This window comes from Bombus huntii, chromosome 4, assembly GCF_024542735.1.
Source record: "Bombus huntii isolate Logan2020A chromosome 4, iyBomHunt1.1, whole genome shotgun sequence".
Classification (NCBI taxonomy): domain Eukaryota; kingdom Metazoa; phylum Arthropoda; class Insecta; order Hymenoptera; family Apidae; genus Bombus; species Bombus huntii.
The window spans coordinates 6,841,639-6,865,179 of record NC_066241.1 but is presented as its reverse complement, the minus strand read 5'-3'; the positions used below and the strand labels follow the sequence as shown (position 1 = coordinate 6,865,179).

The window sequence follows — 23,541 nt, the reverse complement described above, 5'->3', positions numbered from 1 at the left end:
CGGTACACTGATCTTGCAATTTTTACTGAAATTTACAAAAAGTAACTGGTGTAGAATTGTTCGAGATTTTGAAGTTACCCAAATGTTTATAATTTGTACGATTACATTTTTAACTTTATGCATATTCGTCTTCCGTTCCTCCGCAACTGACGTGTATTTTAATTATCACTCGAATAATCCAAATGCATTTAACGGTATTTTCAATGTTTCAGAACGATAATTTCAATGAAACCGAGCTAGTTATTTCTAAAACTCTGTTCACGGATATCCATTCGATCATCTTTTCTCTCGCAACATTTAACTCTCCTACTGTATGCAGAGTTTAATTTCACGAGAGAAGCCCCGAATGTTCTCGAAATAGGAGAGGAACATGGAAAAAAAGAAAATAATCGAAAGTTGATTCGAACGTGTTATCGAGTGTCGAACGAAACGGCGCGGTAGTATTATTTGCTGAATACGAATGCACACATATCAGATGGTCGAACAGAGCGGAATAAAGAGCAATCGCAGCGGAGAACGTGTCGAGGCACGTGGGATGTGATGAAAAAACAGAGAGAGGGAAAAAGAAAGAAGAAAAAATAGAAGTAAAAAGCGTCAATAAAACCGACTCGATCTATAAAAGTCGATTGGAACACGTGAACGCCAGCATAATTCAATGTTAACGCGTCCACGTGACCAAGCGTCATTCGCATTTATAATCCTCGATATTTATTCCTGTCGCTCGTTTAATTAACCTGCTAATGAAATTCAACTCTTTCTCATTTTGTTTCTCGTAAAAATATCTCCATGCACTTCTTATATAAATAATTGTTTAAAACGCGTACATTCGATGAAAATGATCGTAAAAATCGCCACTTTCAATCGAATTATATATACGAGTGATATTCCGAAGAGAATGTTGTTCGGCTTTTCGATTAATTACGATCCTTTGTAATTATGCTTATGAAACGTGAATTTCGTATCTTTGACGTGTCGTGAAGAGGCGGCAATGTCTGCAATAGACATTGTTTTTGTTGATTACAGAATGCAATTGATTTTATAATATTTAGTAAACTGATGAAATATAAATTGCACGTAAATTTGGAAATTTAATTTTATCGCTTTAAATTTGCCAGAATTTTTCAGACTTACGAAAGTTTCATATATTTTTACGGTTCGAGCGTTCAATTTCCTAATACACAATTAGTGTATCGCCTACGTTATACTACGTATAGCATAGCAAAGTAAAGATTCTACGCAGACCAGTTTCCTTTCACAAATCCGAAACACTTTAAATTTAGTATGTCTTCGTCCGTTAAAGATTCTTTCGTGCGATCGTTGATTCGAACCACTTGCAAGTAGAATACTCTCGTCACAGATCGGACAGTCAGACACGTCCATAACTCTGTGCTACCTTCATCTTTCTCTTCCTTTCCTTCCTTATAGAAACGTTGGGTTGTAGCAGGCTTTTAATCGTTGAATAATAAAGTATACGTCGAGTAATATCGATAATAAAAACAAATCTTGGAATAACTCCTACTTCTCTAAAAAATCTCTTCTTCTTTTCCATTCTGAAATGATTCTTTCAACTTTTCAACGATCCACACGGAATTTTTTGATCTGTTCAATTATATACCGCACTCCTAATAAAAGATTATCGTTTATTGTTGTCTTTGTCCGATTGTTAGTTTATATATAATGAAAATAAACAGCTATACGTAATCACGCTTCTCTCTCAATAGAAGTCGATATTAATTTCGCTAAAGATACTCGCGTATGTTTCCCAAATTTTGTTGCTAATCCCAGAGACAATTCGACCGACCTTGTATCACACGTGTTCTTGTTACGCGCAACCAAATCGTTACTTGCGTTTCGCGAATCGTTCTTCATCGTGAATCCTTCGTTCACACGAACTCTCACTCTTAACAGTCTTTCAAAATTCCTCCACCGATGCAATCAAAAATACAATCAACATTCACCGATGACGATTCTCAGCGATTAAAAAAGAAACGATATTCCTTTAATTAAACCTGCACGCTGGCAGCGCAACGTCCAACAGGAGACGAAGAAAGCTGAGAAACAGCACGAGTTGACAACGCGAATGAAATCCGCCCGCATTATTTCGCACTTCTCGGCTGGCGGCCGCTGAAAGGCCGCGTTACTATTGCGAAGTTTTGTCGCCGGCCCGTTCTTTCTCGCTTTCGTGTCGCGGAAAATACGAAAAAAAAAAAAAAAAAAAAAAAGAAAAGAAAGAAAGGAAAACTAAGGGCCGCCGCCGGCCTGAAACGTCAACGCGGCGAGCGTTAATCCCGTTTCTTGGTTGCTTTCACGAGGACAAGGCGGGGTCAAATATCGTGATCTTGTTTGAGAAAAGTTGAAGCTTGGCTTAATTAAAACGCGAGGAAAGGGGGGCTTGGCTGTTGAAAAGCGCGAGCGGAGAAACGAAATGCGAGAAAGAAGAGACCTTTCGCGCTTGAACGTTCGAGAAGACGGAATTATTAGACGCAACGCTGCTCAAAAGCTTAGAAGCCTTGGTTGTGGAAGAGGAAGTGCGAGCACGGTTCTGATGCATCGGCTTTTTAAGCTTCCAGCCCTCTGTAATATCACGTGGCACAGAAGTTGCGTATCTGAGCGTCTATTTTTGTTTTATATTAGCCCGTATATTAGCTTCAAATCGTTTGTTTATATTTAGTATCGGCCACATTTGCTAGATTAAAGGAAAACATTCTCGCGAGTTAAAACTTCTCTTTGTACGAGCAAACGCAAAATCTTTTGGTTAGAACGACGATTTTATTTATGAATGTAAGTATTTGAAAAAAATCTTCGACGTTCATCGTCCCATTGCGTAAAAGAACGAAAGGTTCGACGATGCTTGTTAGCTGCTTTCGAAAATGTTCAATTTTCATTTGATCGGAGAAAAGTGCGCTTCCACGTCAAATCCTTCAACGTGGAAAGGACGATGCAAGAATTTACAACGTCGATTGAAATCTATCACCCGTACCGCAAATACGAATTTCCAATCAATCACATCCTCCATAACTCACCTCGACAACCTCCCACAAAAAAATTACCGCAACTCACCGTTCGCGAGGGAGAAAAAAAAGCAGAAAATGAAAGAAAGGAAAGCAAGGTTTAAGTGAAAGAAAAAGACGCGAAACCACATCCTCTAAAGACCGAAGACTCTAACAAAATAACAGACTTCCTGTTTCAAAAAGAAAAAAGAAGAAGCAGGATAAACAAGAGAAACTGCAGACAGAGATAGCGACAGCCTCTGCCCTATCGAACAAGGATCGGCTTAATTAAAACATCATGGATGGAGGATAGTTAAGGAAGCGTGGAAGACCATCGTAGAAGAGGAAGGAGCGAGGAGGTTAAGCGAGTTGGAGGAGAAGCCGCGGCGAGCAAACCGACCGGATGACGGGGTCTGGGGTCACGGATGGGCGGTGGCAGGACTGGTTTCGGGCCAGTCAAGAGGAGAAGAGCAACTCTGCTGCTCTATCTGTCCGGGGCTTTACGTGCAATCTTCTACCGGGTGGGAATGTTCGAATGCACCGAAAGGTTTCTGCCTCGTGAGAACATCCGATATCAGGTAGAAAAATCCTCTGGAAACTCCGAGAGAAGAAAGAGAAGAATCGTATGCCTCGATTTCCTCTTTCATTCTCTTCCTTGTCTTTCGTTCTCTTCTTTGTTGTGGTTTAGAGTCCCGATACTTTGAACGTTCAGTTCGTAGCGGAACATCGTATAGATAGTCTGATACGCTTAAAATAATGATAATTTACTTATTGGAGATTGCAATAGGAACAGGAGAATAACACGTTACGATACATCGGATAAATACATCGAAAGATACATATCGAAGATATGTCTAGTTCGTGGTATCAAGAACGCACCTTTAGACGTCTGATAATTTTAGCTCAAATGGTTAAGGACTAGGATGCATAGGGTTAAGGGTAGTCAGACTTGCTTTCTTAAATAGTTGGAGCGAAAAAAAGAAATTTTTAACGTCACGATGAATCTTATTTTTCATTCTTCCTCGATGATATTTGATAGCAAGAGCAAACGATGAAAAATACTTGGTTTTAGAAATTTCCCTTGTAAATCTGTGCCGCGTGTCTGTTTCGATGGATAAGAAAGACTCGTTCTAAATTAAATGCGTTGCCCGAAACTAGCCGAACTCGTAATTCCAGCGAGCTTCCAACTTGCCGAGTTTCTTTCTTCCCGCGGGGAAAAAGCAACAATCACGGGGAAAGGATAGTCGAGAAAGAATGCCGAGGTCTTCCCTTACGTTTGACGCGACAGCTGCTCGATTTCACGGAAGTTCTAGTCGAGGGTGATTGAAGACATCCGCCTACACCCTTTTTACCCCTATACTTTTCTCGATCGATGTCACAGAAAGTGCAGAGTCATTGGCTAAAAAGCCATATCACCGTTCTAGTTATAACAAGTTTAACTTGTACGCAAACGTGTATCCTTTAATACCGAAGAATCAGTGCGACAAAGTTGAACGAGGAGTAAGTAGAATAAACGAATTAACCCTTTGCACTCGAGGACTTTTTCGGCCGGGCGTAGCAGCTACTCCGGATGAATCTTACAGCTAGTGCAAAATGATTTCATATACGAATTAACTTACAAAAACATTATATTCTAATAATTTATCTATATTTACATCTTTGAAAATATGATTTTGTAATATTAATTTCTGTATTTTTTTTTTGTGTGTGATAACTTATAAAGCATTCACCAAGATGCATTCTTGATATAATTAATCTCATTTTTCAACAGTTCAAAATCAAGTTCATCTTCGTTTCAGCTAATTTCACTTCCCAGAACCACTTTTTTAGGGTTTCTAAACTATAATACTTTTGCCATGATCGTCGAATCCGAACTAACGTATAGTTGAACCATAGTTTCGCAGGGATATGGGATTAAATACTTTATCTCCGTTTTAAAGTCTAACACTTTACACTTCCTAACAAAGAACACAAAGAGCTGAGAAACCAATTTACGAACCAATATTGCACTCGAAATCTGGCATAAACAGGGACTATCGCCTCTCGGTCGTCACTGGAGCTGCAGCACGGAATGCCGTGGTGACTGAAAGTCGCCTCTCGAGTGCAAAGGGTTAAACGAAGCTCGATTAAACATTAATTATCGTTGCTGATCCACGTACTCGACTCTCGTTGATCGATGATCGTTGGCTAAATGAAGAAACTCACGACCGAACGTTTATTCCTCTCTTAGGAAATTTGTAAATTCCTAAATAATAGTTTGTCGTTAAAGACTTTTTCTTTCATACATATACGAACGTTTTGCAAAACTCTCCGTTAATTGCAAGAATCTATTTGATACTGTAACATATAAAATTTAATAAATCGACATCAGCAACTACGGTGTTCGTTTGCAGCGAAGTGTTTTAAAGCAAAAAATTATGGAAGAAAGACTTTCGCGAAAGAAAAGTTTGTCACAGATGTATACAACTGTATACAACATCTCCAAATTTTTATTGGAATCTCAAACAACTGGATTCACGTTCCGTCTTCGACGACTTCGCTCCTTCCTTCTGTTTATCCAAGAATTAGCAACAAGGACTCTTTTTTGCGAGTAAACAGCTTGCAAGTAGCAAAGTGCTCAGGGTGTTGACGATCGCATTAGACGTGAAAATTAATGCAAATCTTATAAGAGCGTAGTTAGCACGTCGAGAATTGTTCCAGTATTTCAGCTTTATTATCTCTGCGATCTAGTCGCATCCTATTTCGTCCAACAGTGTCCCCGGCCGCGTTTTCTTCTTCTTCCTCTTGTCTCGAATTAACTCGCCGAGTTTTCCGAGTCCCAGATCCATCCGGTATGCGACACGAACTTTCATGCGCCGACACCTGCTTACATCCATCTTGCCAACTATCTGTCTACGTCAAAATTACGCCCACTTTCTTCGTTCCGATACGCTCCATTTTTAGGAATCGAAATTGGTACATGGGCTACTTAAGTTCTCGTTCTATTCTTTAGTCTTTCGTTTAAGTATTCCTGTCCGTAGTGAACTAGCCGTGTCCTTTTCAAAATAGTAACTAAATTTCTATTAATGTACTTTCTTTTTGTAAGGCTTTTTTGTACGGGTATCATGCAAAATATTTGTCGATTACATTCTTCAAGAAAGATTAATCGCCTCGTTAGAAATTTTCTACGTACATCTCGATCTAAATGAAAGCAGAAAAAGATGCACGTATCATACACTCAAAATCGAGAAAATATTATGGATAGTAACAATTTTGCTAAAAAAAATTTGCAATTTATTTAATATCAAAATTCTATTAAAGACAGGAGATATTCAAAGACTTTCAAAAGCAAAAGTAGTATAAGAATCACATTCTTCTCTATCCTCCGTTTCGTTGAACGAGATTCACATTCGAGAAGAAGGGAAAAGGGTGCTTCGACACGGGTCGCTAGTCGGAAAGAAAAAGGGAGAAAAATAAAGGAATACCGCGGAATTATTATTCAAAGAAGCATCTTCATCGGAGTGTGTATAATCATTCGCCGTGTCGCGATGCTTCTTCCGGAGGCGGAGGAGTATCGTTCAACCGCGCACAGACCGACGTTCCTTCCTTTGTATCCTGATTCCTGCGCATCCTGGCGCGACACGCGCGAACAACGGAACCACCCGTGACAAATTACCCTCGAAAACTACCGGCCGAAAGAGAAACAAAACTATAGACACCGGCATGATGTATTAACGCGCCGACTTCCATACATTCGTGGAGGATGGGCGGGTGGAAAAGGGGCGAACACGGAGACACCGGGTTTTAACTCGCGTCGTTGTTTCTGTTGGCTCTTTGACGAATTAATTTCGACGGAGCAAACCCAGCGACTACGCGGTGTTAACGATGGCCCGGTTTTTCGGAAAGCAAACGTTGCTCGCAATTGGCAAGTAGATTTTCGACGGTGCTTCAAAACAGAGAGAGGGTTTCTTGTGTCTGCTGTGGAAATTCCAAGGGTTTCGTAGCCTTTGTCCCGTTCGCCAGAATTCTGGTTTTACAGGGTTTTCTTGTTGTTTATTTGCAGGCTGTGTCGGGTTTGCGGAGGATACCGCTTTGAGATTTTAATTGGTTTTCGCGTGCACGATGCTGGGACAAATTGTGGGTTGCTTTTGAAAGTTTGGAAAATTGCGACGACGTCGGCAAAAAGGATCGAGCATACGTAACATCGCAGAATTTATCGATCGCATCGTAATGGAATTTATACTTGTGGATTCCAAGAATTTAATACGGTTTTAAGAGTCAATTCAACTTACTTCTAATACAACGTACGGTGTGAAAATATTTGAAGGAAATTCGTAAGTAACTCTATATACGTCAGGTATATTACAATAGTATTCAGCTTCAACAAGCACGTTTATAAAAATAACCGTGAAGATCCTATCTTAAACTCGTTATAAAAGTACCAACAGCATCTTTATCCTTTGGAAACTCTTGTTACAAATGCTTCCGATATTATCAACGTCAATTTTTATTGAAACAGCAACACCGTCACCTGTATTTTACTTATTTCGTATCGCGTTATATCACTTTAATCTCTTATCGCATAAAATCAATTTCTAATTCAAATTCTATGGATATGTAGCATATTCAAGATCCGTACTCCAAAATATCAGAGATCTAGATCTTTTCAAGCCCTCGTTCGGAACAGGCTTCCAGAATTAAAAAAATCTTCCGTCAAGAACCCGATAATTTTTCGTCATAGCAACATGTCGATTTTCCGAGGGAGCGTGTTTCTTTTTACTCGCGGAAACACGACCAGTCGACGGAATAGAACCGCGATAAATTAACGCGCGTATCTGGCGTGCCACGCCGTTTCCTTCTGCCTTTCGCAACCCTTCAGCTGCTCGACGACGACGATTTCGTTTCACCCGAGTGCCACGGACAGCTCTCGTAAAGAGGATCGATCGCGCAAAACCTAACCCCTCCCGCTCTTTCGGTGTTTCCAACCTTCGGTAAAATGCTCGATCGATGAATGGAGTTTAACATCGTCGATTGCCATCGATGGGATATACCTGAATATTTTCGACGTTTCAACGTTCTGTCGCTTTGCATTTTTTCGAGTAAATTGCCAGGGGTGGTTTTGTTCAATGGTGAAATGCGCTCATTAATATCGGAGCATTGACCGAGATTTTTAATTCCGATTTTAAACGATGAATATTTTCCGATTTAAATAGAGATGATAAACAAACGGATTTTAACGTAGGCGTCTTTTAGGTCCCGAAAGAGGAGAAAATTTAGAAATCGATGGAGAGATGTATCTCAGAGGAAGTTATTGTTAAGAATGATTCCAATTACTGCGTTTTGTCTACTAATTTGCAATATGATTCGTAATTTAAGCATTTCGAGTCGTGACTTATAATTGGACGAGGAATTTTCGTTTATTTATACAAAGGAATATAAAATGTTGAAAATGTTGCGCTACTTGTTATACAATTTTTAAGCGAGTTTCCCTTTACGTCCATGAAAAAACGATGCGAGTAAACACGCTCAGACTAGTCACGATTTAAACACGCTAAAATGTTCTAAACTCAATGCTAAAGATACTTGAGATTTTTTTAGGAGAACTTTTAGAAAAGTTGATCGTTCGAGAGAATTGTAGATATAAAACGGAGAAATACGAAGGTTAAGTTTCTTACATCTTATTACATATATTTGACTGGTATAAATTTCAGTTAATCAAGTACGTGGTGCACTTTGTTCGAGGGTGGAGGGCATATTTAATTTAACTGGTCTTGGAAATTTCACGAGCACAAGGTACAAGAGTACAGAGTATGAGAACAATCTAATTTTACTCCATACTCGTCAGACAAATTCTTAGTTGCTCTTTGTTACTTGCACGCTAAACGGTACATTAAATCTACGCGACCCAGTTCCCTCCGCTCTTTTATTCAGAAAGCGTGACTCCGTTCTCAAAAATCGTGACTCTGAGTCAGCATCGTGTGACACACCAAAAATTTGGGAAATAGGAATCTTGCCAGCCAGATAGTCGACCGCTTGGCATATTCACTCGCTCGTGCATTAACCTGTAACCGCTAACTGAACGTTCTCTAACGAAAAGCTGGAACATAGATCCCATGGAAAATTTCATCGCAAATATCACAAGAAAATTCAACATGCCCGACGCGTATAAGTTTCCTCGCGTTTTTCTCAAAACCTCTGGACCACTTTAAGTGCCACGTCGATTAAATTCTCGTTACCATTTCCACTACGAGTTGCAACTAATAAATTCTCGCGTATAACAATAACAAGCTTGGTAATAAAACAAACGAAATCCTACGAGTCAAATTTATAGCCCGCCACTCGAACGATCTACGCTGCAGACAAATACGTGAAATACGACAATAACAATCGTAAGATCGAATACGTGAGACTTACGCGTGTAAACAATTTCGTGGCGAAGAGCGTGTTTAATTCACGAAATTCCACAAACGTTAGGAAACTTTCGCGACTAACTGTACTTCCAAATAACATCGAATCTCTCTTTTTCCTTCGTCGAATATAAATATTCGCTGTGTGCCACCTCGCGCGTGTCCACAGCCTCGATAATTATTACTCGATGGCTGTGTTCCTTTCACGAAAGACTCTCTTCCCACGCGTACTATGACGCTGCCCGTTATTTGCATATCTCCGCGTGACACGGCCGGGACAGAGCAGACAGAACAGAAATTGCGGGAACGAGGGAGAGAAAGAGAGTCGCAACCCGATAAAGGGGGTGGAGAACGCGTCGCGCCGGGGTTGCTGAAGAGCGGAGCCACAGAGATGGAGGAAGAATCGCGACCGCTTTAAAGTAAGATTTTTTTCGAGCAATGCTTTCGAGCCTACCGCTTTGAGAAAAGAGTGGCCGTGGGTTTAATTAACTCGGCATTCTTCAGCCGCTGGGGGATGGACCAAGTTGAGGAAGCTCGGTGTACAGGGTGGGGGATAGACTTTTTCAAAATAATTACACGACGATTCTGCTTGAAGAGACAGAGAAAGAGAGAGAGAGAGAGAGAGAGAGGACGCGCCTCGTCTGTTCTTTTGTCGATCGATTTGAAGAATTGCGACGCCATCGCAGCGACGGAGGAGACTGTATGGTGTTTCCGAGACATTAGGGCGTGTCGAGACATTGTTGCGTGTTTTGGAAGCTCCGTCTGTTAGGGCGAAATGGAAAGATGGAGGAACGGAAGGTTTATCAACGTAATTTACGTGGAAATATTTTTCACAGGAGATATAGGCATCGTTTATTTTAGTAGATGGGTTATTGATAATAATAGCCAGTATAGCGATATCGTGTTATGGTTATATTCTGGACATAGACTAGCCAGAGAACATTTATATTGAATTTCTACGAATTTTTTGTACGAATTGCTTGAATATTATAGGTATAAGTTGCGATGAAAAATTTCTACGCGGAATTTATGCAAATTATTCACGCGACTTTTGCACGAATTTTTATACGAATCGTTCAATGCTGAATGTTCGACGATGATTAAGCATTTTGACAGAACAGTAAGCTTGTATCTATCTTCGAATTCTTATTAATTACTACTTCCATCGATCACTGTACGATTTATTCAAACACGTGGAGCGTTCTGAAATTCGTACGATATATATGAGCCAACAACCCTAATAGACAGCGTAGAATTCGTGGAATACTTATCCTATATCTCGGTTTTACTCGGAAACTTGCCTAAACATTTCTCAGCAACTATCAATAACGACGCACCACTCCACCCTTAAGTATTCTCGTCTTTAAGGGTGCGCAATAACGCGCGTTCCTACTTTTACAGGCTTCTCTAACCCTTCACGCTTCTTCAGCAAAATGTATTCTTTCAAGCAATCCAAGCATCTGCTATTTAAATAACCGAGATAATCGATATTCTACGAATTATTCTAGTTGCAGAAAATACTTGCCCATCAACCACAGACGGAATGAATTTCATATCCACGTAAATTGAGTAACGGCAAAGAAATTTTTCAATAAAGATTCGATAATAATCCAAAGGGGAAGGAAAGAAGAGGATGGTTAGGGGCGATGAAAGACGCGTTGCGAACATTTCGAAGGGAGCGAAGGAGAAAATTTCCAGGTTTTGATCCACGTTGAGACGCGACTTTGATTCTCTCCGACTGGGATAAAAGGGTTCTTGTCGAAGGACGGACACGAGTGGTGTCGTTACTCCCTTTTCACAGTAAGCTTCGCCACCCCCGCCCTGTCCGTGGAATTTTATTTGAAAGGGGTTCATCGGTAGCTCCGTTTCCACTACAGTCGAACTTCTTCGCGAAAACGTATTCGCTAGTCTTGAAGAAACTTTTGAAAAAATTACATTATTGAGAAATATTAATTTTCCACGGTTCTGGTTATTCCCGACTAAAATTATTTAATCTCAGATATCGATTCCTATACGGTAACTTCTTTCATTTGAACGACAATTGTCACTATCTTCGATATATTATGTGTGTGTGTGTGTATTTATTCGACCATTCGCGGAGAGACGCGAAGCAAGTCGACGGGAATCGTAAATTCCCGTTACGATTAAACAATCGACGCCACAAAATGATCGATCCCCTTATTTCTGTTAGGATAATAGGGGTAGTTCAGTGAATATAACACCGAGTTTAACAGGTTATAATATTATATATTTCCAACAACTTTATATAGAAGCTAGTTACGCTGGTGCGTATGTATAAGTTAAGTAGGTGACTGATCTAAAGTTGGAAACCCGGTTAAGAGATGTTGACCATTGGAAAGGTTGGAGAATCAGTGAAGTTCAGTGACGATGCTGTGGCAGAGAAAAGCGGATTTGTTAATGACAATTTTGGCTAGGAAAGTGAGGGCAATAGACGTTGCTTCTGATTGGATAATAAGAAGGTTGGTGGACTAGGAAGGATCTTAGCCGCCCCCGAGAGAAAGTTGCTAGCGGAAGATACCGAACGTGAGGAAAACCAACTTCCCCGTATCATCCCGTACTAGACGATAAATGTAAGGAACACTTGAAATGAAAGATACTTGTTTGGTCTGAAGGACCTCAACTATGAAAACGCCAAGATTTATAGCGGGTCCTGAAGGCCATTGAGGCTACGCAGCGAAGATGCGTAGACATCTGGCTGCCATCTGGGGCCTGGTTTTTGGACAGAGTCACCGAACGTAACAATATATATGTCGGGTTTGTCGGGTTGGCGCTAGTTTTAGGGGCGCGTTGCGTATCTTCATTGGGTCAAGCCATCGTAGTTGTTCAAAGAGGTTTATATTTACAATTATGTGTACAAGTGTTGATTCCATCAAGCATAGAAAGAAGACTAAAAAAGAAACGTCCAACAGATCTCGCAAAGGACATAACCTAACAAACACGAAGATGGTACCCCGCTGAGGGTAACCGCCCACAACCTAACTCACATGAACACACAACCTAACCCCAATCAAACAGCCAAAAAAGTCTACCAAATCGGACAAATTGTGAATGTAAACAACTAAATAAAAAAAAGTGTTGATTTAACAAGGTTTAACAATTTAACGTGTTTATTGGTCACTCTTAAAGTAAAGACAATGTTCTTAGATTTAAACGAATCCACGATCAACGGGATATCTCTTTGTACAATTGAATATGCTTTGAAACTCAAATGACGTTAGCTGTGCACGGTATCTTTCTGACTGATTCACCAGACATTGTGTGCAAACTCTCCAAGGAGATCATAAGAATAAAAGACCGACACGATCACACTTGTCAATTGCGTATTGATCGGGGTTATCAACCAAGTTCCAAGCGCCGTTACTAGGCAGACCCGCGTAGAGCCGTCACAGCTCCTGCCCCGGGGCTTGTTTGTTAATACAGCGTGTGTCCCTCGATATTGCTACTTCTACTGTAAGGTAAAAACGTTCATCCCGTAACCGTGGCTATGTTCGGCGACCAGTTGTGTCACCTCGAGCCCAAGCCCACTGTCACCAATCTCGGGCAAACATAATCAAATCGTATCACAACTACTACTTCTAAGTTCTATTATTTAAGTACAGCTATAATGAATAGTTTAGACCAAAGTATTGCGAATCTTCCCAAAAGTCCAAAAGAAAGGCCCGTTGTCCCTACATCTCCGACATATATGTACGTACACTTGCGTCGAAATTTTCATGGGAAATTTGTTTCTGTAACTCTTACCGAGCCATTCACTTTTTGACTGGGCGGGCGTGTTCCGGTTTTGTTCGTCGTAACGCGGCGTTCCGCGTGGATATTCGTCCGTTTTCGTTGCGTCGATCGATCTGACGCTTTTGTAACGAGCGTTTCGAACGAAACGGCAACGAAAAAATCAAGACAGCAATAGCGGGAAGGAGAGTAGGAGAGAAAGGTAAAAAAAAAAAAAAAAAACAGAGCGAATTAATACGTTTGATACGGGCTATTTCACTTCCGATTGTGCGAACGCTGATTGATTTAAAGCGATCTTGCCGTGGGCCCGCGTTCCTACGCTCGTCATCGCGCGCTGTACACCCGATTCGATTTAATTACGCGGAAACGCGTTTCCATTGGGGAAACGAATGGAAGAGTTCGACTTTTGTTGCGTTCTTGTTCCTAGCGAAAATGTTACCTGTCGTATCGCAACACTGTAAATCCGAGTACTGTATTTCTGACAGACAGAGAGCTAGAAAAAGACGAGGATATTGCGAATTCGCGAAAGCAATTGTAATCTGTTTCTCTTTTTAATTGGACAAATCTTTCACTGAAATGTTTAAACGCGTTCGTTGAAGATATTCTTCGTTGATATTGTTTCGTCCATCTCTGGGAGTAACTTCGTAGAAACGTAGATTTCTAATGGACAGACACGATATGGTTTCTATCTTCTTGCGAATATTTTAGTCGATAAGATAAATTTGTAATCGAAATCTACTAAAGTTTAGTATTCCTCGTCGATACTTTTCGATAAAAAAAAAACAGCGTAGATGGTACGGACTTGCAACGAATAGAACAGTTTCTTTTTCCTTACGAGCACTCTGACAGTTTAGGAGAAAGGAAGATTCATTAAAATAATTTGCTAATCATCCAGTAATTATGTCATCCATTACCGCCAGTAATTTAGCATTTAAAGAACCGGAATCTCCGGTTCGGTCTTAATATATTAATATATACAAATGTCGAAGATTAGACAAACTCTTGCCAAACGCTTATCTATTTCCATTTCCATAACACGAATTTACGCAAACAGTCAGGAGAAAAGGCGGATAGGACGATAAAGCGCAGCAGGGACGAGTGAAAATCATAATTTAGACGAGAATGAAGGGAAAAAAGAAAATTGGGGAATGGGTGAGCTAGACAGAAAGTGAGATGGATCGTTTTGCTCGGTGAAGCCGCAAGAAACGCCTTGAAAAGCTCCGGCAGTGCCAGTGCTGGTAGTTAGACTTTCAAATGAGAAGGGATTTAGCGTTAACAAAGAAGTAGAAACAAACGAGGGAATATATCGTGGCTGGTTGACTACAGGAACAGCGAGGAAAAGGGTTGACGGCTCTCTTAACTCTTGATAACAATTATCATTGCATACTCGAAGGAAAACCGGCTAAAGTGCAAGCCAAATATAGATCAGGATTTAACGAGAGATTTTTCACGTAAAATTTGCGATCCTAGTGGAAAATGTACGTATAACGTGGCTACTTGAAGTTAATCGGAAGAGATTGAGGCAGATAGTGAAAAGTCGTTGTATGTGGTACGCATAAAAAACGAAAAGGTTTCAAATTTAGTATAAATTTCACTTACGATTAGAAGCAACACTTTCGATGTTCGAACTATCGACGATTAAAGTATTTCGATATTACCAGTTACGTAGTAAATTATTGTGCAAGAGGACCCGGATATCTTTATTCAGATTCGTCGTTAACATTTAAGAGAAACAAGGTTTTCGAACGAAAGAGAAAGAAGTGAGAAAATTAACGCGTTATCAAGACATGTAAATAAAGCGAAATGCAAAGGAGCGAGGCAAAGTAGAAAGAGACGGTCACTGGACAGACAGACTTGGCTGACCATAGTGAAAGATGGTCGAGTAATTCGACGCGTCAGACGTTGCCAGACGAACGCTCTAACATCACGGAGATCCAGAGATGATCCCAAGGGATGAATAGAAACGATCCTGTTTACTCTTTCCCTGGTTCAACGCTGCAGGCAACACAACGCAGATATTTACAAGAAGAAGTTTTATCCACCGGGTTTCTTCCTTTTTCTTGCTTTCTTTCTTTCTTTCTTTCCTTCTTTCTTTCGTTTGATTTTTCTGTGCTCGTGATTCAGTGAATGATCATTCGGATTTACGTTCCTCTCTTCCTTTCCATTTCTTTCTCACGTTTTTGTTTTCTTTCCAACAACGCGAAAGAAATTCTCCACCCTCTTGTTTCTTCGTTCGAGAATTTCTTTCGCGTTGTTTTTGAACGATCGCTCGCGAAATCCACGCTTGAATAAAGCTCATCCCGACAATGGATATCTCTGCAAGTTTCAAGGAATCGATATCATTCCAACACCGAGTTTTCTACCGTGGAAACTTGGTCTTTTCAGGTCTTTCACGGTTCGATCGGCAAAGCTAAGCTTAATTAACCCTTAGAATACTCGACATTGTTCCAATCTTTCGACAACTTTATCGAATCTTGTCTCTTCGAATTCGTAATCTGCGAATCGTAATCGTCCAAAGAAGTTGCACGGTTTCCTTAAATTTCCAGAAACTCTCGGAGAAAGAATGGAATTCGTATCTCGATTTTCATATCATTCTGAATATACGTTTGCTACGAAAATCTTCTAATTTCTACATACGTTCTTAGATTGCTTTCAAATTTGACGCATACAATCACGATAGTCGTGTCTCGTTACAGTACCAAAATGATATCTCAGAATATTTTCTATACCATATGGACGTCAAAATTTCACACGATAAGTTTCCAAATATTTTCATGGTTTACAGATTTATTCTTCTCTAATGCGATTAATGACGAAATTTAGCGAAATATTGGCTCGTCGAATTAAAATTGTGAGAGAAACGATGTCACATGCACCGCCTCTAGTGGAATCAAATTTTTCCTACGAGACTCTGTTCTCGAGAAAATCGATTTCGAATATTCTCCTCGAGCGGTTACAAGCGAGGATTGTTTTAACGCTCGAAGAACCGACGACTCGAGAGTAGTTACTCGAGAATAACGACTCTCGTTTCGCCATCAAAGCGTCCGTCATTTCCTATGTAGAATTGTTTAGGCTCTGTACGAAGTTCAGCGCCGGTTCTCAGTGTCCAGGGCGATTTGCCACTTCAAAGAGATCCTATATCATTGAACCGAGCAAAGTAATTGGATGAGTCAAATTTCGCGCGAATCGAGCCGCGTGTCGCTAAAATTTTCGCCAACGAAAAAGTTTCTTCGTAGTTGTACCTACACTTGGCGAGCTTAGCTCGACGAAGAATTTCTCGAATTTTTCTATCGCAGTCTGCCCTTTTTTCATCGAGCAAAAAACGCTTTCGATGTTTTAAGAAAAGCGATTCTTCGTATCTCGTATTTTCTACAACTAGATTTTTCCATATTTCCGTGAAAATCGAAAGAATTTGAAGTAAGAGGAAAACACGATTAAGTTAAAATTCTCATATTTATTCGTCGGAACGTAAAATCCTACTACGTTCGTCGTCTGTTCTCGCGCGAAAAATCAACGCGATTTTCACGATACACGCGGGAAAGCATGCAAATCGTTGGGTTTGAACGTAGCTAGAGCGCCAGCCTCGTAGGAAATTGACTCGTGACTAACGAACCGAGAAGACTCGCTGAGTTCCGACAAAATGGCCTCCACGCGCAACCAAACGCTCCCTCCTCCCACTTGATACCTGTTTCTGTCGATTAGAGCCTTCGAACTGCAGGCTGCACGTGACGTTCGCTCGTAAAAACCGCGTAACGAAATGAAAATCTGCGTTTATCCGTTGCAGACGATGCTACCCGTCTCGATACTGTGAAATTCACCAACGAACATAACGTTCGTTAGAAGCAATTTTCCAATAGCACGCGATTATTTTCCTCCTCGTTACCAATAGCCTCGAGAACCTGACAGCTTAAGAGATTTGCCGAAATGAGCTAAGTTTGTCACGTCGAAGATATATTTCGTTACGAAAGTTGTATCTATCTAATCCGCGGTTGATGTAGCGTAATGTAATGTAATAATATAGATATAATATTCCCATAAAGCTAAAAAAATGTATCAAGCTTCTTGATTGTCGTATGAACCCTTTGCACTCTGAATTTTGTTTCAATTTCGTTATCAGCAACTCCCAACCATTTCAAGTGTTTTATTTGAAATTTACTTTAACTAAAGAATAAGACAATTTAAATACATAAATAAAGAAAGAAATTCACTTAAATACCAGTTTTATTCACACTATTGTTGTATTTTATAATTTTTAAATGTACGATATATCTTGAAACAATTTCCAAGATACAACCTTGGTTTTCTTTCGCACGTTTCGCAAAAAAAAAAAAAAGATGGAACTGGAAAAATATCCAGTGGGACTTCTGAGATAAAAACTGATGTCGAGTCACGCTCGACATAGGAGTGCAAAGGATTAAAGATACAACCTTTAACAAGACTCGAATTCCACATCTCAATTCATCCATATTGATCATGATCAAATCAAAAAGAAAAAAAGAACACAAAGAGTTGTTAAAAAAGAATCGAGAATACGTGCGATTCTACTACAGTACATTGGATAAATCCAAACGAAGCAAAGAATAATTTATATTTACTCACCTCGAAGGATCTGGTAGAGGAAGACCTTGATATGGTCGGGGCTGAGATGCTGAGGGCTGACGATGATCTTGTGCAGGTCGCTCTGAAGCAGCTCCGTGATCACGTATCTGTGCGGATGCTCGTTAAGGAATTTATGAACAATCATCGAATCTTAACTGAAATTAAACCGTATCGAAGGAACGAGCCGCTCGATTACCACGGCTGATTCTCTCACAGCGTCATTTACACGATCCTCTACGACTCGCGATAAAACCTTACCAACGAATATTAACTCTCTATATGCCGGTCGCTCGATAAAACCAGCTCGATCTATCAAGCTAATCGCGTGAGTACACGCGCGGGAATCAATTTGAACGACTCGTTCCGGACCGCTCCCTTTCTCGTTTCCTTTTCGTTTTTCCTTCTTCTTGGAATCTAGGGTATCCTCGTTGCGCACTTGTTACAGCAACATGAGCTGATAATAGCGCGAAGTGGAATGTAAGAAAATTAGAGTTACGACTGGATTATATAGGTAGATCATTAGGAAACGGATTGCTCTGAAATTACGAACAGATAGACGAGGATAAGACGAAGATAGTGGAAGAGTTGAATTATTACAAATTGCCGCTATCAAATTCATAGGTTATTTCATTAAAATTTATCTGCGTGATTCGAGAGTCTACTTGCGAATTGTGAAAGTTTAATAACGCAAATTGGAAGGTAGGAAAATTAAAGCTGGATCATCGTAACAAGTGGATTATAGTAAATTGTATTTTTATATAACCAGTGAGTAGTAATTTACGTTGTATTATATAATATTACTTATAGAAAATAGCGTGAAATCTGTTAACACGTAGATCGAATCTACGCTAAAGAAGACATCCGTATCTTTCGTTCGCTATCATCAAGAAAATATTTCTTACAATATAACGAATATTTCTTTCTTATTTGTAATTACAAAATTTCCCCATAGGAATTCTGTTTTAATCATCTTTCAAACATTTCAACAGCCCTTGCGAAACCTCCTGTTCCCAGTAATGTACCATTTTCAACGATAAATCTGTCAAAATGCGAATAAAAAAAGGAACAAGGAAACAGAAACTAATCTTCATTGGAAAAATAAAATGGTAACAGCGTCGATCGGAACGTCTGCTACGACGAAAACCTTGGCAATCAGGTGGTTCTCGTTCCTGATCCGTCGGCTTAATGGATTCCTTCGTCGTCCTCGAACAAGTTAATCCGTCGAAATGAAGGGAAAAAAGGAGGGGAATGGTGCACAAGGGGAGAAAAGAAGCGGAATAGAAAAGAAAAAGAGAGAGAGAGAGAGAGAAGAATCGAGCCCGATGACGTCGAGCCGTGACGAAAGTAGCTGGCCTTAATAAACCTGCCGGGGTAATTTACAGCGCTTGGCCCCGGCTCCACGGGGTGAAACTTCTTCAGAAAGTTAAGCCGCCACCGTTCGTGGACAATGGCGAACGGAAACTCGCGTTACCAGAAGTATCCACTTTTGTTAATGGAGCTGTGGATAAAAGTGACCCATCACGTTTCCTTCGTTAAACGTTTGCTTCGATTAATCGTGTTTGTACGTTTTGTAAGGGGATTCCGTTTTTATATCGTGTCTCGAAGATGATAGGAAGAGAGATGGACATTTCTAGAAGCGTAAAGAAAGTTGGTTCGTCGTCGTTCGAAGTTGCGAGACCGCGATCGGGTCGATAATTTAAAGTCTGAAACATCGTTCTTTCTCTAAATCTTTCCTTAATCCTCTCGTACGAAAAATGAAAAATCCATGCAAAGAAGTTTTTACAGACATCAAACGTATGGTCAATTTTTTGTACAGAACAACTCGCTCGCGATAGGACATTAAACGTATACGAATAACGAAACGGAGCAAATTCACAATCGAACAAAGAACGACAAAAATTTCCATTTCACGCTCTTCGAAATTCGTTTCACAGTCATTTTCGACGACTCTCCGAAAATTCGTTACAGACTGTCCCTTAGAAAAACCTTCGAGCTTCTTAAATTTAGACCACGTGAAATCCTACGTTGAAAATGAATCAAAGCTAAGCGGATTAATCCGAATCACACCGTTCGCGAGAAAAAATCCGGAATCGACGAAAAACACGGAGCCTGTAAAGTTGGCCAATTACCAGGGTTACGATAATCACAAGCACCCCCTTGTTCTCGCAAGAAACTTATCGACCCCCTGCCGTAACTTCGCTGCACGATAATTTCACGATGGAAGGAGAAAGAACAGGCTCCTCGATCGACAAGCCATGCCACGAAGAAAGGGTAGGGCCAAGAAAGAGGGCAAGCGGAGGCAATAAAAAGTACTCGAAAAGTTTTTACGCGATCCGAACGATGGTCGAGCGTTCGGCTACGCCGGAAGTAAATGGGGTGGTTGTATCGAACCGTGCCATCATGCACGCGCCTCTTCCTCCGCTTCCGCTGTAAATCGGAACTCCCCAACCACAGCATTTACGAACCTTCGATTTCATCTTTTCCACGTTGATGTTCGCTTTTTGTCTCGCGCGATGTGTCGTCCCTACGTTGACGATATTAGTCGATCGTCTGAAAGTAACGAGCATTTTTATTCGACTTTGTATCGTTGACAAGATCGATAGAGCCCTATATGATTTGATATTTCGTTAAAAGTTACGGTAGATCGTTCCGTAATTGTCTATCTTTCGTAAAAAGCAATTGAAGTTGTTTCGTCGAATGGCACGTTTGCATGGTATATTTCCGCTTTGAGAAGAAAACGACGAAGAAAGAATTAAATTAGCCTGACAGAAAGGCACACGAATAAATGCGACTGTGTAGTAATAGCTATCTTATGGATTATTTATCTATTCTTCTTTTCTACGCTATCTCGTACGCTTTTATAATGGATGACATTATTCTACCATTAATGTTAACGTGATTCGTTTCCAGCTAACTCCTCGTTCTTCCGTATGAAATATTAAAATCTCTTTCACGTGTAGGATGATATTCTAATCGAAAGACAGACGTGTCCTCGGTTTTCTTCCGCTATTCCCATTCCAGAAGCCAATTATTTTATTCGATCCATCTATCGAAAGAACGAAGACAATGAGACAAAGTATACGATAAAATACGAAACACAGCGTGCGAACGATTAATCATATCATTTACATTTCCTGGTTTCCGAAACCTTGGAAATGCTTCAGAACTCTGGCATTTCCAGCAAAATACTCCATCGCAAGAATCATCTCGTTCACCGTATTCCCCATCAGCCTTCCCCGTACGAGAACGTAATTCATCTTCGATCGGTGCGCGCGTCCTTCGAAATTTCGTTTTTATCCAGCACGACGAGCACATAGTCAAAGTGAAAGAGAGAAAGAGAGAAGGTTGGAGGAGAATGAAATAGTATAATGGCGGAATGAGGTCGACTGGTAGGTTGGAATGCAGGTAGAGGCTGGCTGCGAACCTGGTGTGGTATGCAAGTCGACTGGTCCGGCTGGCTTCGGACTGAAACACCTAAGCGCACACAGCCTTTGCCGACGTTCCACGCTTTCGAGCCGTGTCTCTTCTGAAATACGATCGATGGACCGCTTCGTACGCGATATTTCCAAGTAGCAGACTCGTCCACGGGATGCACACGCTCATGGGAGGCCGGATATTTTCGCGAGAAACGAATGGTGGACGAGGCCGCGCCGCGAGTTAAGAACCTATCGCGGTAACCTGTTTCGAGATCCTCCAAGATTGATCGATCGATTTGACGGCTGGTGAGAATCCGTGCAGCGATTCTGCCCAAGAGAAACTGGAACTGGCGGCATGCGATTCTTCCTCGTCAACCATAATCCAAACCTGACCAAATTTCTTCTGATCGTGAGAAAATAAAGGATGATTTATCGGTGGAAAGGTTGAGACGTAGCGAATTGGACAAGTAGATTGCTGCCCGATTATAAAACTGTATTGCATCGTTATACAGCGACGATGTTAGATCGCGTAGGAAGTTCGCATGTTTTTAAAACATCGTTTGTAAGACCCGTTTCGACGATGTTCGTATCATTTCATTAATTAATTAAATTATTTACCTCGTAACTTCAAAGCTTCTGCTCTTACGTTAATGAAATTCGGCATTTAACGCGCGATGCACGCGTTTCTTCTTTAAATCATTTAACAATTACTTATGAAAAAAGTTCTTTGTCTTTTTGTGTTGTAACAACATTCTTTGGTATTCATAGTACGATAAATATTCCAATATTCCGCCTGACAGTAAACGCCAACCAAGTGCACCGACCATAGAGCCGAGAATTTGAAAAAAGAACAAGCTAAAATTATCTTAAAAAGTCTGTCGTTAAAAATCCACATAAAACTAAGGGGAATTGCTAATGCTTTTCGAATTGATAATAATTAATAGAAGAGAGATACCCGATAACCACGGACCAATTACCTCTCGCGCTTGAATTTTGACAGAGATGATAAAGGATTCTTCGACGTAACGAGAGAGACACTTCTCGCTCGAACACTTTTGCCAACAACGCGATACTTGGCACACGACAACTGCGTCAAACGCGTTTACGAGTTTGTTGCTTAAAAAAAAAAAGAAAAAAGAGAAAAGAGGTGAAAATAAACTGTACGATCCTCCACGTTCGACGATTTTCACTCCGACTTCATCGACCGACGAACGTCGATGAAGAGAAAAACGATAGACTCTCGCTAATCGCACGCCATATCTACCTCAAGCCAATTACGAAATATGCTTTTTTCGTTTCTCAAACAATTCTCGCTATTTCGGCTACCTCTGCGAATATTCCGGCACTTGTTCGGACATTGTTTTAAAATCGAAAGCGAAAAAGTTTTCTCGCTAATCCAACGAGCCGAGTATCACTACGGAACTAACCTGGAGACGTTTTAAGGCGTGAAACGACGAATAAAAGCCATTATGCCGCATACGTGACAGTGAAAATCCATGGAGACGAAACAGAATTCCGGCGAGCTTGGATCGATCGCAGCCGAAGGGCTGCGGACGCTTTCAGCGTATTATTTAGAATTCGCGCCGAGATTTAATCGCGTTTGCGGCTCCATCGCGATTTCCCGGTTCGCTTTTCACCGACACCGTGTCGATCGAGTGCCATCGAAACACTTTTAACCGCGTCGCCATCAATCCTCTACGAACGAACCGAAATAAAAAAAAAAAAAAAAAGACGCGTAAAAAAACAATCGTCAGCTTTCTCTTGACAATCAGTCGGGTCTCGATAAGCTTAACAATCTGCTCGATGAATCTCGATTACCAATAAACTACACGCGTGAAACGCGATCGAAACGACGAGTCGATCTTGGAATTCTTTCGAATACAGTATCTAGGAAGGGAACAGCTAAGAATTCATTTAAACGTTTCTATCATAATAAAAGAAATTATTATATGTATATATGACAAAGTGCATAAGAAAAATGACAAATTTAAACGAATAATTTAATACAACTTTATATGCAAATGAGACTGAATTTCTACATCTTCTTAAGAGTACTAAACGTTTTTAAAACCTTTATTCACACGTTTTATGAAATGTAAAATTGGTACTTGTAACCTTAATTTTAATCTTAATTGTATTAATAAGGATGAGTATCCTTTTTTTTCCACACAGAGAAAGTACCAAGAAGAACAGCAGGGTTAAATTACGTTGCAAATACTTTCACTGAAAAGTTCTTCTTATTAATCAAAAATTCTCACGTTAAGTTGTACGTGTACACGGAGATACGACGAATTAAAAAAGGAAGAAAAATTCGTTGAACGAGCAAAGGCTGATACGTTAGTCGTTGGATTTGCGATCGTTTAATATTCAACTGATTCTCGTGAATCGCGAAAAGGAATTAAC

General features: G+C 40.4%; 1 protein-coding gene and 1 long non-coding RNA gene across 3 annotated transcripts in view; one reads left to right on the top strand and one right to left on the bottom strand.

Annotated features, from left to right (window-relative positions):
- The window catches only part of LOC126864649 (serine/threonine-protein kinase NLK), a 232,167-nt gene that overhangs the window by 44,253 nt on the left and 164,373 nt on the right, over nt 1–23,541 (bottom strand). For both annotated transcript variants that reach the window (XR_007689272.1, XM_050616192.1), the window contains exon 4: nt 17,723–17,829. Coding sequence is in view for 1 of the 2 variants with exons in the window: in XM_050616192.1 (XP_050472149.1) it covers nt 17,723–17,829 (107 nt within the window). In the remaining variant the exon portion in view is untranslated. The remainder of the gene's footprint in view (nt 1–17,722; nt 17,830–23,541) is intronic.
- Nucleotides 1–23,541, top strand: part of LOC126864667 (uncharacterized) — a 188,488-nt gene that overhangs the window by 49,555 nt on the left and 115,392 nt on the right. The window lies entirely within an intron of this gene.